Here is a 17,040-nt window from a genome sequence, read left to right as displayed (position 1 = left end):
CCGAGGTTGCTTTGTTTCTTCTCGATAGGTTAGTAACACCGTGTCTACACCGGACGTGCCGCGCCGCGCAGCAACAGCTAAAGTCTGCCTACACTGGACGCGACTAAGCGACCGTTGAAAATCATTTGAAATTTGTGTCTGCATGTCATAAATAGAATGCGGCAGCAGTTTTCTGTCGCCGATTTGCCGCACAGCATCCAGTGTAGACAGCATCACTGATTATAATGACTTCTATAGCCTAGTATTTTGTCACGCCGCTCCTGGCCGGTGTAGATACGGTGTAACATTGATTTTGCTTTGTTTCACAGAACTAATCATTGCCTGGGTTGCGTAGGCTAAGTATGTGTGGGGTAGAGCTATCAAAATAGAGGCGAGATCCTTTTGGGGTAGGGGCGTGTTTGTTTCGGTGATTTCAAATATCAACATTGGCTTCCAGAAATTGCTTACCCCACCTTTAATATATTGCATTAGTGTCAGTGTGTGATGTAATGTTTGATTAATTTTATACAACCCGCCTTCATTTAGCAAGTGCAAAAACAGTTTTCAAGTTCAACACTTTTTGTTCGATTCAGTTTATAGAGCAGATAGAGCAGCTTATTCATTGAGACTACCACGGCCCATCAAAGAGACTGAGTTTGAGTGTGTTTTCTCTTTTGAAAAAGTTTCCCTGGAAATACTTAACTATTTAATCAGCATAAAAATTTGAGTAAATGTGTAAAAGGTAGGGGATAATGCCCTCATTCTAGAACAATGTGCATTTATGTTAAAATTGTAACATAAATTATCATGGTTAATGATTCTCATTTCTTTAATCACAAAATGCAAAAACTGGCACTGTTTTGGAGATAAATTGGCTCTTTTTAATTTCCCATTTTAACCCATCTCATGGCGTGTGGTGCTAAACCTTCGTATGAGTTTCTAATGGTGTTTGCCTTCTTTGCACTGTCCTAAACATTGATATTTTATGTGCAACAATAGCATGCTCTGTCTCAGTGGCCTTACTTTTTTTACTTTATGATTTAAATGGTGATGATTGTACTGAGAATAACTTTCATCTTTTCATCACTTTAATAGTTTTTTCTGTGTTGTTTTGATTTATTTTAAAGAGTTGGCAGTCAAAATTAAAACTGCTGAATGATAGATATTCTTAATTTTTCTCTGACAAACAACAAAAGATAATGTGAATTACAGTATGCACAATGTTGTCTAAATTCTTAAATTGCAGTGTACAATGTGTAATTATGAGGAGGTAGAATACACAGCTCAGTACTCACAACTCAATACTCACGAGTACTTTTAAATAAGCCAATCTTTTACTCTTACTCAAGTAGTTTTTTGGACAAGTGCTTTTTACTCTACGTACACTACATTTTTTGGAATGTAATGGTACATTTACTTGAGTATATTTTTTCAGTATTCTTTCCACCACTGATCTTGAGTAATGTTTAGTTCACATACTTTTATTACTGAATGAATTAAAATATTTCCAAGGTGTATAAGTAAAATGACAGGCACAAATATCACAACTTACACTCTGGTCTGTAATCCTGCACAAACAGTAAAATCACTCAGTGATGCTGGACTAAATATCCACACTATGAACGCTGCTCAGAAATCCAATTCAGATGTTGTATATTATATTGTGCATGTCTTAATTTGAAATCATCATGTGTATGATATCACTGTCGTATATCACATGGCATGAATGATGAAAGCAACTACCAAAATAAAGCCTTTGTTGACAATCCAAGACATGAAAGTCACTCTGACGATCCTGGAGCAGTTTGTTCTTTAGCGTGTTTGTTCTGGTGGGTCTGAAAACTACCTAAATAAGCGAATCTCTCGCCGCAGATGGAGCAGGAGTAAGGTTTCTCTCCTGTATGAACTCGCTGATGGACCTTCAGGACACCTGATCGAGCAAACGTCTTATCACATTGTGAGCACTTGAACGGTCTTTCTCCGCTATGAATTAATGTGTGCCTCTGTAAAGTACTAAACCTACAAAAACTCTTCCCACAGATGCTGCAGTGATACGGTTTTTCTCCAGTGTGAATTCTCTGATGAACTTTAAAATGAGTTTGATTAGAAAAGCTCTTCCCGCAGTAGGAGCACAGATACGGTTTCTCTCCGGTGTGAGTCCTCTCATGACAATTCAGATGAGATCTTTGACGGAATCGTTTGTCGCAGTATTTGCACTGAAACAGTTTCTCATCAGAGTGGATTTTCTGGTGTGACTTTAGAGAGCTCAAGTTTGTAAAGGCCTTCCCACATTCACTGCACTGGTACGGCCTCTCATTGGTGTGAACACGCACATGTTTCTTCAGATGTGATCCATGGTTGTAGGTCTTCTCGCAGTGAGGGCACTTGTACGGTCTTTCTCCCGTGTGGATTCGCTTATGAACATCAAGATTTGCTTTGGTGCTGAAATACTTGTCACATTCACTGCAGTGGAAAGACTTTTCACTGTGAGTCTTCAAGTGAACTTTTAGTTTTGAAGAATTGAAAAAAACCTTCCCACAGTGTTCACAGTGAAACTCCTTCTTCACGCTTTGCTCTTTAGAAAGAAGTCTCCTGTGCTCTTTTGAATGAAGTCTCCTCTCTTCTACAGTAGGAAAGCTGATTTTGCATCTCCTACAGGGGAAGTCTTTCTGTTTTGTGTGTATTATCTCGTGTCTCTTTAAATTACCCTGTTTGCTGAATGTTTTTCCACAGGTGATGCATGAGGAACTCTTCAGTTGCTCTTTTGAGGTCGAGACTGTTTCTTCATTTCCATCTGAAGATGAGCCACCATGGACATCTGAAAGGAACAAAACCACAATAAAATAAATTTAAAATGGTCTTGAATAAAGTTAGAGAACATCCACTTTAATCCAGATGTTTTCCCACCATTCTTCTGTCACGATCATGTATTAAGAAAATATGCATCCAGGTCAAATTAACAATAATAAAAAGTAGGGATGTAACGATTCACTCAAATCATGATTCGATTCGATTTGGTTTCACAATTCGATTTTTTTTTAATCAAAATGTGATTGAAGACATTATACAGTAAATGAGAAGGTGTCCTTTTATTAGGCTATTGCTGCACGTTTCTTTGTGAAATTGGAATATAACGAAACTAAATTGAAATTTTAAAACAAACCCCAAATCAAATAAATAGAAATCTCTTCATATTAACAAACTAAGGCTTTGTATGTGCTCTTTCCATTTAAAATTAGAGGCAACCACTGCATTTTAATCATCATCCAAACCAGTGGTGGCTGGTCAATAGGGGGCGCCGCCCCCATCAAGTTAGCCAGGGAAGAAACCTACTTCAACAAGTTAAAAATAAGTTAAATATATATTGAAAAATAATCACGAAATTTCATTATTTAGTCATACTATTCGACTGGTAGTCATGTTAGCACCTATTAAAAATAAAAATTGTTTGTTTTGTGTGTGTGGGGCGCCGGACTAATGGGTGTCTATTAGGTCTGTAAACTTCTGAAACGCATGTGACTTGAAGCTGAGCTCTAATTGGCTTATTTCAGATTGTTCTCAGGTTGCAGAGCACTGTGCCCCAGACCCTCCCACTTTTGATCTTAGCATATCAATATTGTTTTTATATGTTTAGGCCTCATGAGAATTGGACCATTCTCGACTGTCAAATAGGTGCAATATCTCTTCCGAGATGAAAGTAATTTAGATTTCACAAGGCGTTCAAATGAAGATGGAAGCTTGGATGGAGTTGGTGAGCTGGATGCGATGTAAGTCATGTCTTTTATTGTTTTCCCTGTTTGCTATTTCAAAGCCCTGTCACCGAAGCATTGTGGGCAACAACACAGAAGGTTATTGAAACAATGCAGTTTAACTTGAGCCGATCATTGGGGTCAAAGCACAATGGCTTGCGAAGATGATGTAGTTATACAAGTAAATTATGAGCCTTTATGTAAGGATTATTATATGCACAATATTCAAACATATAAATAATATAGTGTTCCTTCTTCAGTTGGACATATTCAGTTATGTCTGACAACTTGAATAACATATTTGTCGTCACCATTAAAATTAGGATAAAAAAAATAATGACCTATAAGCATTCAGGAGATTACAGTTTACTTATTACATTGGGCTTTATTAAACCTTATAATTCGTTACATTTATATAGCGCTTTTCTAGGCACTCAAAGCACTTTACATAGTAAGGGGAGTATCTCCTCATCCAGCCCCAGTGTGCAGCATCTACCTGAATGATGTGACGGCAGCCATATTGCCCCAGAACGCCCACCACACACCAACTTATTGGTGGAGAGGAGACAGTGATGAAGCCAATCAGTAGATATGGGGATGATTAGGAGGCCAGGCTGCAGAGGTTACACCCATACTCTTTTTCAAAGGACATCCTGTGATTTTTTATGAACACAGAGAGTCAGGACCTCGGCTTAACGTCTCATCTGAAGGACGGTGCTCGTTGACAGTATAGTGTCCCCATCACTATACTGGGGCATTAGGACCCACACAGACCGCAGGGTGAGCGCCCCCTGCTGGCCTCACTAACACCTCTTCAGAATTATTGGCACCCTTGGTAAATATGATCCTGGCAAGGACGTGTCCAGGAAAAATGGCACGAATGGTCACCCTACTACAAGTCAATTTTATTGAACCATTTTCACAGTCTTTATCTTGAAGGATCTGCTATCCTGTGGCTCCCTCGTGTGGACAACATTATCTCTGAATTATTTTAATATAAATGGCTAATATTGTTTTGAATGATTACAAATGTTTAATGATTACTTTACAGATAATACACCCACATTAAACTCAAATTGGCTGATTCTTACTTCATGCTTTAACAGTTGAATTTTCAACTTACATTTTTAAGTAACAATGATTCATTATTATGTCATTTGTTAAATGGTTATTTAACAGTTGCATTCAGTCATGCTGTCGCATTAACAGTGTTTTTTAGCACCAGCCGCCACTGATCCAATCAAAGATGCAGCATACATGCAGCATGAGCAGTTTTTAATCTAAATTAGACTATATAATTTCGAAATCTGAAGCAAAAACAGAATGGTCTGACTTCTGTGAAACTATACTACATAAAACATATCTGAAGGAAACAGCAGACTAGAGGTCTGCAAGCCCATCGGGTCCTGACGGAGCCCGACACGCTGAGTCCATTCGGGCCGGGCTCGGGCCATTTTTTTTTTTATTACAGATCGGGCTCGGGCTCATTTAGCTTCTCTCCTTTTATTGTGCCCATATACGTGCAGAGCACACATGGCAACTGTATTAAATACTGATTATATTATAAATAGTATACATTGCCTAAGCAATACGCAATGCATATACGCACACATTAGCATACAGGTGACCATGCAGAGCATCAGGGAGAAGTTGGAGCGTAGAGTTACAAAAAGTTCCCAGTGCTTAGGGAAAAGCTGCATTTTTGATCAGTCATGAATTTGATGATGATCCTGACTCGGCATCTCCTCACTGGATGCGCCTTTAGGGATTTTATAATGAAAGAGTTTTTGTTTTCGATTCGAATTATTTCATTTTAAAGTAGTAATTCAAAGCTTTCTATAGATACTATATTTATCAAGTCAGTAAGGCAAGTAGGCTATATGCTGTGTTTCGATTTTTCAGAAGTGTTCCCCTTGCTCAAAACCGCTTGCTTTTTTCTTCTTCTTTATTTTATAAAAGCACGTTTTGTTGATATTGTGAGTGCACACAAATAAAAGTAGACCCTTTACAGTGCCGAACAACGTAGCCTTTTACTCTTACCTTTATGAGCAAAAATTACAGCGTATTTTGAAATGTTTCCAATGCAAGTAATCGTTCTGTCGCGTCCTGTAAAGCGCGCTTCAGTGTCCACTCTCTGCACAAACTACTGGATATGCATCAGTGCACATTTATCTAGGTCAAGCATTTAAACTAACATTGTGGAGCTGTTTTATAATTATAGATTATAGAGAAGTCGTGATGATTTGAGAAAGCTAAATTGATCAAACATAGGCTATGATCAACTCGCTGTCTGCCGCTGGCCGCTTGGTCGTTACTTTAAAAAACAAAAACTTACATTTAACGAATAAAAAAATGTTCAAAATGTTTTTCTAAATTAACTTAATAAAATAACGAAACGAAATACAATCACTTTGCCATTTCATACAAAACTGAACTATTTTAATAGCTGAAACAGTAGTAGATAAGCTGTTTTGAATGAATGAATGAATGATGCATTTATATAGCGCTTTATTGTGTATTGGTGGACACTCAAAGCGCTTTACAATCATGTGGGGAGGTCTCTCCTCAACCACCACCAGTGTGCAGCATCCACTAAGATGATGCGATGGCAGTCACAGGACAATGGCGCCAGTGCGCTCACCACACACCAGCTACAGGTGGAGAGGAGAGAGAGTCATAGAGCCAATCAAGTGCATGGGGATTATTATGACGCCATGATTGATAAGGGAAAGTGGAGGGAATCTGGCCAGGACACCGGGGTTACACCCCTACACTTTATGAGAAGTTTTGGGAGAAGGGGAAAAAAAAAACGGGCTTGGGTCGGACTCGGGCCGAGAATTCTGATGAGCTGTCGGACACGGGCCGGGCTAGGGCCTGAGCGTCTTGGGCCAGGGCTGGGCTAGGGCCCAAATTTTAGGCCTGTGCAGGGCTCTACAGCAGATGAGCTGAATGAGACGCAGATTCACTCTCTGCCAGCAGGTGGCGCTTATGAACAGCAACGATACAGTGTTTCCTTGGTTACCGCTGTAAACAAAGCAGAGCTGCGCTTATGAACACTACTTTAATTTGCATTGTTCAGAGGCAAGATGAAAAGAAAATACCACATAAACCTTTCTAAAGACAAGTCAGTTCATTCAGTTCAGTCAGATACATTCATATAAACTCCTACTCCAATTATATCGTGATTTGTTTGGCATCTCAACCCATTTGAATCGTTACATATTTGAATTGATTTTCAACCGGATCGTGGTTAATCGTTAATCATCTCTAATAAAATGCAACTGTTGTTTTTCGCTGCTTAGTTTGTAGTAAATGCTGTTCCACGCAAGAGACTGTGTCTGCATAATAGGCCTACTTTATTTTTACAGTTAATTAATTATTAATTATTATTTTTCATAATGTATGAATAATTATCACAATATACTCCAAAACAACCATAATGTGATGTTTGGCGAAATCCAGCGGCCTTACCAACAAGCACAGAAAACCTGGAGCTCTTAAAAAAAGCACATTTTAATCCCATTAAAAAAAAATTATCAGAAATATGTCAATTAGAATTTTTCCTATAAATAGTTCAGCCCTACTAACATTTTCCATCATGTTCCCAAACATCTCCGAAAATCTGCACCATCAGTCAGTATGAGCCTGATCCTGCAGAGTCTCTGCTGACATTCAAGTGTCACGAAAAACAACAAAAGGTCTGACTCTGTTGTTGTTCCTCTGCGGTGGTTTCTTCTGCTCTGCTCTCGATCAGGTTCCTGCAGTCCACCAGTTTGACGGAACACATCTTCAGCGGCGTCTGCAGCATCTGCTGTTCTCCAGCGTTACAGTCAGAGGTTTGATCAGTGGATTCATGATCCTGAGCGTCAGTATAACAGAGTAAAGTGAGGCTGAGCTCTGAGTCCTGTGTGTCTCTGGATCTCTGATCTCTGACGCTCCAGACTGAATCCTGAGCTTCTGTCCCATCAGCCACACGCACTGAAACCTTCTCCACATCCTGACAAACACAATCAGCTCATCAATACAGAATCTGGCGATAATTTGTAGTTATTTTGTTTGTGAATCAGCTTAGGAATTTAATTATACATTAAAAGACAGTCATTTCATCAAACAAACCGACAGAGATTGAAGTGAAGGAAGAAATGAAGAGCTCTTGAAACCTCTCTGTTCAGTTTGTCTCCTCTTTCTCTCAGCTTTGCCTCCAGTGACGCCACCTCTTTCTTCAGCCGACAGATTTCTGTGATGAAATCCTCAATATCCAGTGAAGGATCCTTAGATTTTCACTTGCAAATTGTGTGTGTGTGTTTCTATTTTTCATGTTTTTTGTTTTTTTTATTGTCATTCATATAATTTATTTGATTATTTTTGTTATTTGATTATTTTTATCATGTATTATTATTAGTGCTGTCAATCGATTTAAAATAATTAACTAATTAAATCACACATTTTCTGAAATTAATCACGATTAATCCCACCTAACATTAAAGTTTTTAAATATAGATTAGATTAGATTAGATTCAACTTTATTGTCATTACACAAGTACAGGTACAGGGCAACGAAATGCAGTTTAGGTCTAACCAGAAGTGCAATAGCAGCAAGTGCAGTATATACAATGGTTGAATAAGTGCAGGACAAGGATATGTACTGAATATATGTATAAATATATATAGAAAGATGGTTATTAATATAAACAGAATTTACAGGTGATATGTACTATCAATATAATATATATACAGATGACTATTACTATAAACAAGGTGTAAAAGTGCAGTGGAAGTGATTACATATTACAATTAGACGTACGGTGCAAAATGTTAATGTAAACAACAGTCGGCAGTGCAAATGAGCATAGTCCAATTTAGGTATGGTAGTGCAAGATACAAAAGTAAACAGTTGTTACTGTAATAAAAAATTACATTCAGTAGTGCAATATACTTTTATATTGCAATAATTTTACATTCAATCTTAATGGCATCTTTATTTTGATGATTGATGGCCAGAATCACCAATTAATACTGATTTCCTTATAAAAATGTTTCCCCCTAATATTTAACCATTGACTATAGCATTCAACTTTACATTATAATTAAGAGCTATCAATTTTAACATTCATTAGACTTTAAAAATAACTTCTAATTTAAGTGAACTTAAAACAATCTTCACATAAACCCATTATAATAAATGTCATGCCCCTCAGAAGAAATATACAGAAACTGAATAAAGTTATCAAACACTAAATTCCAAACTAAATACAGATGAATCCTTAAAACTATAAAAGTGATTGATTTCCTCTTTTTTCTTTTATTCTTGATGAACAGACATCACAGCAGCTGGTTATTAGGTTGTTTTGGCTTCTGTTTCTTTAAGAGCTGCCGCTTCTCTGGCTTTTCTCGGTCAACTTCTTGACTGACAGAAGACTGTTAAACACTCATTTTGGGTATCAAAAGCTCTGCTGACTAGTTGTTCTGTTACTGGACAAACTGGTATTTTCTGACGGCATCTGGCGTCCAGGGCTGGATCCTAATTATTATCTGGCGTGGAGACCCGATCTAACACCAGCATACAGATCAGTTCCTACTGATTTACAGCAGATCACATCCACCTGCGCTTTTATGATCAAGATCTGAACACAAACACATCATGATTAATATAATACGCATTTATCTGGTCAAACTCAAAACAATATTTACATACGATTAGGTGTTTCTTCAGAATTAACTTAATTTTAAATGTGTTTAGATTTACCACTTCAAGGACAGTCTTTCATATCATTTTCACACAGTAAATACTGAAATTAACCTATATGTTTATTAAGCCTTCTACACACTGCACAATTTTAGAAATCCTATAAGATCATTGCAGATCACACTGTCCGACATGGATCTAATAGACTTGGCTACGACATGCATGAAGACGATGACACCTACTGACTCATAGGCTTCGATGCTCGTTTCTATAAAAAAATAAAGCGTCATCAGCATGCGCTAGTGGTAAACAAAAAGAGCATGATAAGGCATAAGAGCTTGAGGTTTCATGTTTTAGCGCCATGTCGGGTTGATTTCATGTTGCATTTTTATTGGCTGATCAGTAAACGGTCGTAGCAGCAAACCCTCTGTGTGATGATCATGCTGTATTTCTGACACTGTTAGAAAATGACCGTAGGCCATCTTTGATCGCAAGACCGTGACAATGGCTGTCTTTGAACCTTTCTCACTGTACGACATAAGAGCACCGATTAGGAGCCACAGAAATCCCTATGATTGTTTCACGATGGGACAGCCGACAATTCTGCCGTGTGTCTTGGGCTTTAAGGGACACACCAAGCTGACTTCAAAGAACAAGCGGCGATAAAAGCAGACGGTGTTGTCGCCTTCACATCGGCTGCGTTGGACCAAAAAGCTGTGCTTGAACACACCGCACAGACTACAACCGTCTGCGCCGATATACGACATGTAAATAAAGCCGCGCTTGCTTAGTATTTTGAATAGTTATGATCACGTAACATTAGATCAGCCCTCTGTCTGTGCCGCCTTCATTTACTTACTAGTTTTCATCACTTTCACTTTAATTCTCGAGCCCTGACACTATCATTCTGTAATATGTCCCCCTTTCACGATGTCGCTCCACACTGTCGCACACAGAAATATGTCAACAACTAGACTCTATCATTATATCGCGGGAAGACTAATTCTTATCGTGGGGAAAATTTTTGCCGGTATATCGCAAACGATAAGATATCGCCCATCCCTACTTTACATAACAAAAATGCTGCATTCTATTCAGGGAACCAAGGTTACATACGTAGGATGTTCCCTTTCATAGGCTTGCTTCAATGCTGCGATGATGTCATCACTTTGGGAATGCTATACCATAATGCCTGACATACCTTAGATAGCTGGAGACCCAGGAAAGCATCTGCTCAAGCGGATAAGACCCAGGAGCCAGAATGTAGAACTTGATGAAGGTGCTAGGAGAGGACCAACCTGCCGCAGCACAAACATCTTCCACTGATGACCCTTTCAGAAAGGTCTGGGAAGAAGCCACTGCTCTCGTAGAGTGAACACCTAATCCTAGAGGCGAAGTAAAGCCACACGCCTCGTAGGCCAAAGAGATAGCCTCCACTATCCAATGCGACAGTCGCTGTTTAGTGACAGCAGAACCTCTGCTCTTACCACCAAGACACACGAGCAGCTGGTCAGACCCACGCCACTGAGCTGTGCGGTCTACATAAGTCCTCAGTGCCCTCACTGGGTAGAGACTCAAGCTACCTGACCCCGAGGGGGAGGGAGAAAGCCTCTAAGACCACTTGCTGAAAGCGAAATGGGTTCGAAGCGACCTTAGGAACGTAGTCAGGCCAAGGTCGCAGTAAACATTTACCAGCCCTGGGGCAAAGTCCATACACGACGGGCTGATGGAAAGAGCATGTAAATCCCCTACTCTCTTAAGTGTGGATAAAGTCATCAAGCGAACCGTCTTGAGGGTCAACAACTTTTCTGACACGGACTCTAACGGCTCAAAGGGATGGCCTGACAGACCCTTCAAAACGATTGACAGATCCCAAGAAGGAACTCGTGCGGGGCCGAAAGACCTAAGCCATCTCGAACCCTGCAAAAAATGTGAGACCAAGGAATGACGACCCACTGAAACACCTCCAACGGGAGCATGTCCCACAGATATGGCAGCTACATACACCTTGAGAGTAGCGGGGGTCACTCCCTTAGAAAAACGACTTTGAAGAAACTTCAGCACTGAACCGGGTCCAGAATACGTTGCCTACACCATGAGGCACAGAGTCTCCACTTGAAAGCATATAAGCGTCATGTGGAGGGAGCTCTAGAGATGATAATTGTGTAGGTAGTCTCAGCCAAGAGACCGGAACACATTAACACATTTCGCTCAGGGGCCACACCCATAACTTCCGGAGCTGAGAGAAAAATTAACAGCCGGGCAGACTAATCTTTGATAGAACGAAGCGCCAAGACCATAGTACATGACAAACATCCGCTCCAGGCTGCTTTAGTCAGCGCCTAAAGTAGTACACGAAACAAGGGATGGAAGCGTATCACCAATTCAAATGCACATGCCTGCATTAGTGCAGCGCAGAAGTAGAGAGAGAGAGAGAGATAGGAAGACCTGTCTACTCAACTCTACAACCTGAGCGATATAGTATTAATGTTAAAACAGCGTGCCACTTAATGTTCCAGCTTAATGCAGCAGCAGAGCTAAAATAAATATTATATTAGTCTAAAAACAGTGCTCGAACAAGAGTTGAAGGCGTAAGCACCAATCAAATGAACGTGTCTGCATTAGTGCAGCGCCGCGAGTAGAGGGAGATAGACAAACCGTCTGTTCACTCTACAGCCCGAGTCACTACGTTATAGCTTTCCAAGAAGGCTGTCTATAAGAATACTCTCTGTGAGCTCATCCACTTATTTGTTTCAAATCGACGGAGCAGCGGAGTTTGAAGGAAATAGTCGAGCAACTAATGTTTGGTAGCACGAAGCGCCAAAGTATAGTACAAAACAACCATCTGCTGCAGACCTCCTCAGAGTCCGTGTCTAAAAACAGTGCACGAGCAAGAGTTGGAAGCATAAGTGCCAAATCAAGTGAATGTGACTGCATTAGTGCAGCGTAGCAAGTAACGTTAGAGAGAGAGAGGAAAAGCTTGCTTGCTCGCAGTTATAGATTGCTATAAGAATACTCCTCGCGAGCCTGAGGCTGCTGTAGAGTATGCTTCATCTAATCCGCAGCCGAAAGAATCAATTTACGAGCTTCTGCAGCAGGAATCAGATTGACTAAACCACGGGACGCACGAGGCGCTCTATGATGAACGCACACGGTCCGGGGAAGAGAGCAAGATAGGAGGGGATTAATTCCATTCGCTCACTCTCCGTACACTTGGAAGCGGTCTTCCTACATGTTTCCTCGTGAGTCCGTGTAACATGCATCCAAACATACCGGAAAACTCATTGTGTCCGCCTAGAAGAGTAAACTCTATAAAACTTTATAAAAACTCTATAAAAAGGATGGCTTAGAACACAATAATCTCTTTCCGATGGGCAACAGAAGATTCACTTCCTGAAGGAATTGAAATCTGATGAAATAGCGTGCGGCACGCTGATATAGCATACGGTACATATGCGTGGGGGCCGTGCTAAGCGCTATTTGGCCAATGAAATTGGCGTGATGGTATAAGGGCTTCAGACATTCGTCACACCGAGGGTGTTCCCGAAGCGATGACGTCATCACAGCATTGAAGTGAACCTATGAAAGGGAACCAAAAATTAACTATGGTTTTGCAACACTAACCATAGTTTAACCCTCTGGGCATAGGCGTAAATCCCAGGGAGGACGGGGGGGACAGGACCCCCCCTATCTGAGGCTTGTCCCCCCTAAAAATATCATTACAAGCGACTCTGTGTATTGAAAATAATATAATGCACATATACTTAAAATAACTGTGTGATTAGTAAAACAAAATAAACGCAAAAAAACGTTTTAAGTTCAGAAATGTTTTGATTCCCCCCTCTCTTTCCTCACAGTGGTTTGGTCCACTGCCTGCTTTCCTTCTTTACCGATACACAGTTATGTGTTAGTTATGTGTAAGTAGGCTGTCAAGGCTGTTTTATTCTCTTTAAATATCGGGTGAAATGATTCTTTCTCTTTAATACAGATGATTAATAAATTAGTCATGACAAAAAAAATTATGACATCCGATGTATTTTCTATGAGCGATTATAAGGTTAACAAGCTTAATACCGTAGCTCACCCACTACAACTAACACGGCGATAAGCCTGTGTGTGAACTGATATTAGGCTAATATTGTAGACCTACGTGTTGGGTTTTGCTCAATATGATGTTAAGTGGCAGATCAGTGGGTTTAATGCAGTCGAATTAATGCGAAAGAGACATACTAGGTTTCAGACGAAACCTAAAATACTACGGATGACGCAAAATAATAATTATAATATGACCACGTGGTGAACCATGAACTCATATTTAAACACGGTCTCCATGCTATGTACACATGCTGTGTACACACATCTATCCTTACAAGTACAATTTTGGCTGTATTATTTGTGTCCCCTTCAAAAATTGCTCTTGAGAAATTTTACGTTTATTGTCCCCCCCTACTGTCAGATGAAATTTACGCCCCTGCCTCTGGGGTCGACAAACGCATATATGCGTTTTGAGGCAGATTTTCCTGATAAGGCCGAAATGAGCTTGAATTACTCTGCCATTTTTGATCGTACAGATAAGAGCAATACACCATTCGAATCTGTAACGGGTCTACTTTTATCTGTATACACTCATAATAACAACTAAACTTTGTGCTTTTGAAGAATTAAGAAAACAAACAGGGTGCGCTCTCTGTCTTCTCTGTCTCCGCGAACTGCTTTTTGAAACTCAGCAAATACTTCACACAGAGACATGAGAAATATATCTATAGAAAGCTTGACATGTCTACTTTCAAATGAAGTAAGTCTTGCCGAAAACAAATATTCTGTGATAAAGTAATCCGTATGAAACCAAGGACATGTCCAGTTTTTTCCGTCTGGTCTCATTATCTCTAATTAGGTCACGCCCACAAGCTGCTCGCGCTATTGTTATAGAGCTTGGCAACTGACGTCACTGCGCAGTGCATTCTGGGACGTAAACAAGAGGGTGCCGTCATAATGTGAGGCCACATCGGGCGAGACTTAAAACGAAAAACAATGTTGAAAAGTCGATTAAAAGAACGAAATGTACTATACAGAGACAAACTTCTACCTGACGCAAGAAAACGGTACCTGGAAAAGATGGCCAACCACCCGCACCTATATTTTTGAATTATGAATATTAGTAGAATTATGCTTAATCAGGTCCTGAATTTCGGTGTGGGATTGCGCATATTCCCGCAGCAAATGAGGGAAATTCCTGCAAACCATTTATTCAATATAGCGTGTAGGTTAGATGAGTAAATAAATTCACACAACCAGTCATTTGAAAGCAGCGTGAGTGATTCAGCTGTACCGCGTCTTCTCTCTTTGACCTTCTCTTCACATCAGCGCATCTGTGCTGCTGCACTCTGCGATACAAAACTTTAGCTCGCGTTTCGGTACAGTAGACAGAATTGTCAATCGCCTAATCAGTCATTGTTGCATCGTCACAGAAATTTATTATTTGCACGTCTTTTTATGTCTTTCTGTACTTGTGCGCTCCAGAGGCGCTTTTCTGTGTGTTGCAGTCACATCCAAAGCGCGCGCTGCGAACAAACAAACACACGAAGTTTGTTGCGCTTAAGTGGCCAAATACACAAAAAATAGCGTCAAAATGGTCATCCTGGCAAGTCACCGCGGCGCTAGAGCAGTGACGTTACGCCCCCATCCCTTATTACAAACCTCCACGCGAGACACGCGGCATGTAAACGCCCACACCACCGTAAACAAAGCAGCAACGCGTTCATCTCGGATACTTTTCAGTTTTGGAAGAACAAGCTGTGAGGAATAAGCCTTGTATTTACCTCAGAAACGCGCTGAGAGGAAAAAGCTTTGTTTACCTTACAAACCGAACGCGAGCGCAGCTGGAGCTGGCGGAGGAGGAGATCTTCTATACCGAGTAAGTAATGTTTCTTATTGGCATTCGATAATGTGTTGAATGCAATTAATAGTTGAACTTTTCCCAAACTATAACTCCAGAATAAAATGTGTAAAATCGAGTGCAACATTTGAAATATGATAGGCAACCTTTCATTGCATTTAAATGTTGCAGGACGTGAGGATAGTTATATGTTCTATGCTTTATTTATTTTGAATAGTAAAAATATGTAGGCCTATATATTATAATAAATATAATGTACTGTTTTTGCTGTACTTTGGATCAAATGAATGCAGGCTTGGTGAGCTGAAGACACTTCTTTAAAAACAAAAAAACAAAAAAAAACATTACAAATCTTACTGTTTAAATAATTTGACTGGTAGTGTATGTATTGTCACCATGTTTGCTTTGTCCGTTCATTGTGTTGCTCACGTCTGTTTTGTGTTTTCTCATGCAGTTTCTGCTGTCTCCTGTTTCCTGGGTTCCAGTTTCCTGCCACTGTTTTGGATATTTTACCCACGATGTCTTGACTCTTCTGTTGTTTATTTGTTTGTTTGTTCCTAATAAACTGTTTAACTGCACTCACAAGTGAATCTCAAGTTATTTTATGATAGTTATATGTATACACATTTCTTTTTTCCTCACATTCTTTCTTGTAACTCTTCTCTCTCAGTCACACACCTGACTCAATGGCTCATTATGGAGCTCATTATGCGGGCCTTTGTCTTCTCAGGTGTGAGTCACGCCCTCTCGCATAGAGCCTTTCCACTCAAAAAGTGACTTAGAAAATTTAAATCAATATATTGTTTTCTCTGAATGAGTGAGTTAGATTATTTTCAGATCATTTTGAAGCAAATATTCTAGGCTACAAGATCCAGTTCTCAAAAGTCTTGTGAACAAATGTTCTGTATGTGTTTTATGGCCTTATTTAACCATGCATAAACGTTGTTTTCTCAAAAACACAATCACGTACGTACATGCTGCTCACATATTATTGTAGCCCAGTTTGTGCTGAATACAGTGTTTTTAGACTTTAGCCATTAAAATGTTTATAAGCAACTGAAAAAAGCACAAATGTCAGGGCATGTCAAAATTTCTCCGGGGCCCCAAAACACCCTCAGACCCCAGAGGGTTAACCATGGCATAGGGAAATTGTGTTTATACAAATGTAATCAATACGCCAAAGAAAACATGGTTACTGCACATTTACTACAATAAAACCATGGTTAAAATATAAGTCACCTTTGTTTAAAACATGTTCAGCTGCTGGATTTGAGATATTAAAACAGAATATTCTGTACACTTCTCTGTAAAACTTAAAATCATTTAAACTGTCCATCAGCGAGATACGAGAAAGCATTTCAGAAAGCCATAAAGCATAATATGATGCAAATTCACATAACCGACCTGAAATATGTGAACCACGCACCGGCAGAAAGAAAACTCTGCGCTACTTCCGTTATGCGCTCTGCGCGGGTGCCGCAGCAACATATGACGCACTTCCGCCCCCTGCTGGACTGGAGCGCCAACTTCACTGGATAGTGACTTCAGTTTAATGATGAAAATGAGCGGTATTGGCCGACAGAGGATGATTGTAGAAAATGGGTACTACAACAATGACAGACATAATGATTAACCCGTTTTTCATTACGTATAATAAAGGCTTAAATTAAGCTGGTATTACTGACACAGAATTGTACAGCTGTATGTGTCTAAGATTTATGGGTGTAAAA

General features: G+C 39.8%; 1 protein-coding gene across 1 annotated transcript in view; it reads right to left on the bottom strand.

Moving 5' to 3' along the window:
• Positions 1-1,760: 1,760 nt before the first annotated feature.
• Positions 1,761-17,040, bottom strand: part of LOC131536307 (zinc finger protein 271-like) — a 33,343-nt gene continuing 18,063 nt past the window's right edge. Inside the window, exons 5-6 of the mRNA XM_058769153.1 lie at positions 7,434-7,725; positions 1,761-2,797 (exon numbers count right to left, since the gene is read on the bottom strand). Coding sequence (XP_058625136.1) covers positions 1,761-2,797; positions 7,434-7,725 — 1,329 coding nt within the window. The remainder of the gene's footprint in view (positions 2,798-7,433; positions 7,726-17,040) is intronic.

The sequence above is a fragment of the Onychostoma macrolepis genome, chromosome 01, assembly GCF_012432095.1.
Source record: "Onychostoma macrolepis isolate SWU-2019 chromosome 01, ASM1243209v1, whole genome shotgun sequence".
Classification (NCBI taxonomy): Eukaryota; Metazoa; Chordata; class Actinopteri; order Cypriniformes; family Cyprinidae; genus Onychostoma; species Onychostoma macrolepis.
The sequence above is the reverse complement of the archived record's forward strand: the minus strand, read 5'-3'. Positions and strand labels throughout refer to the sequence as shown.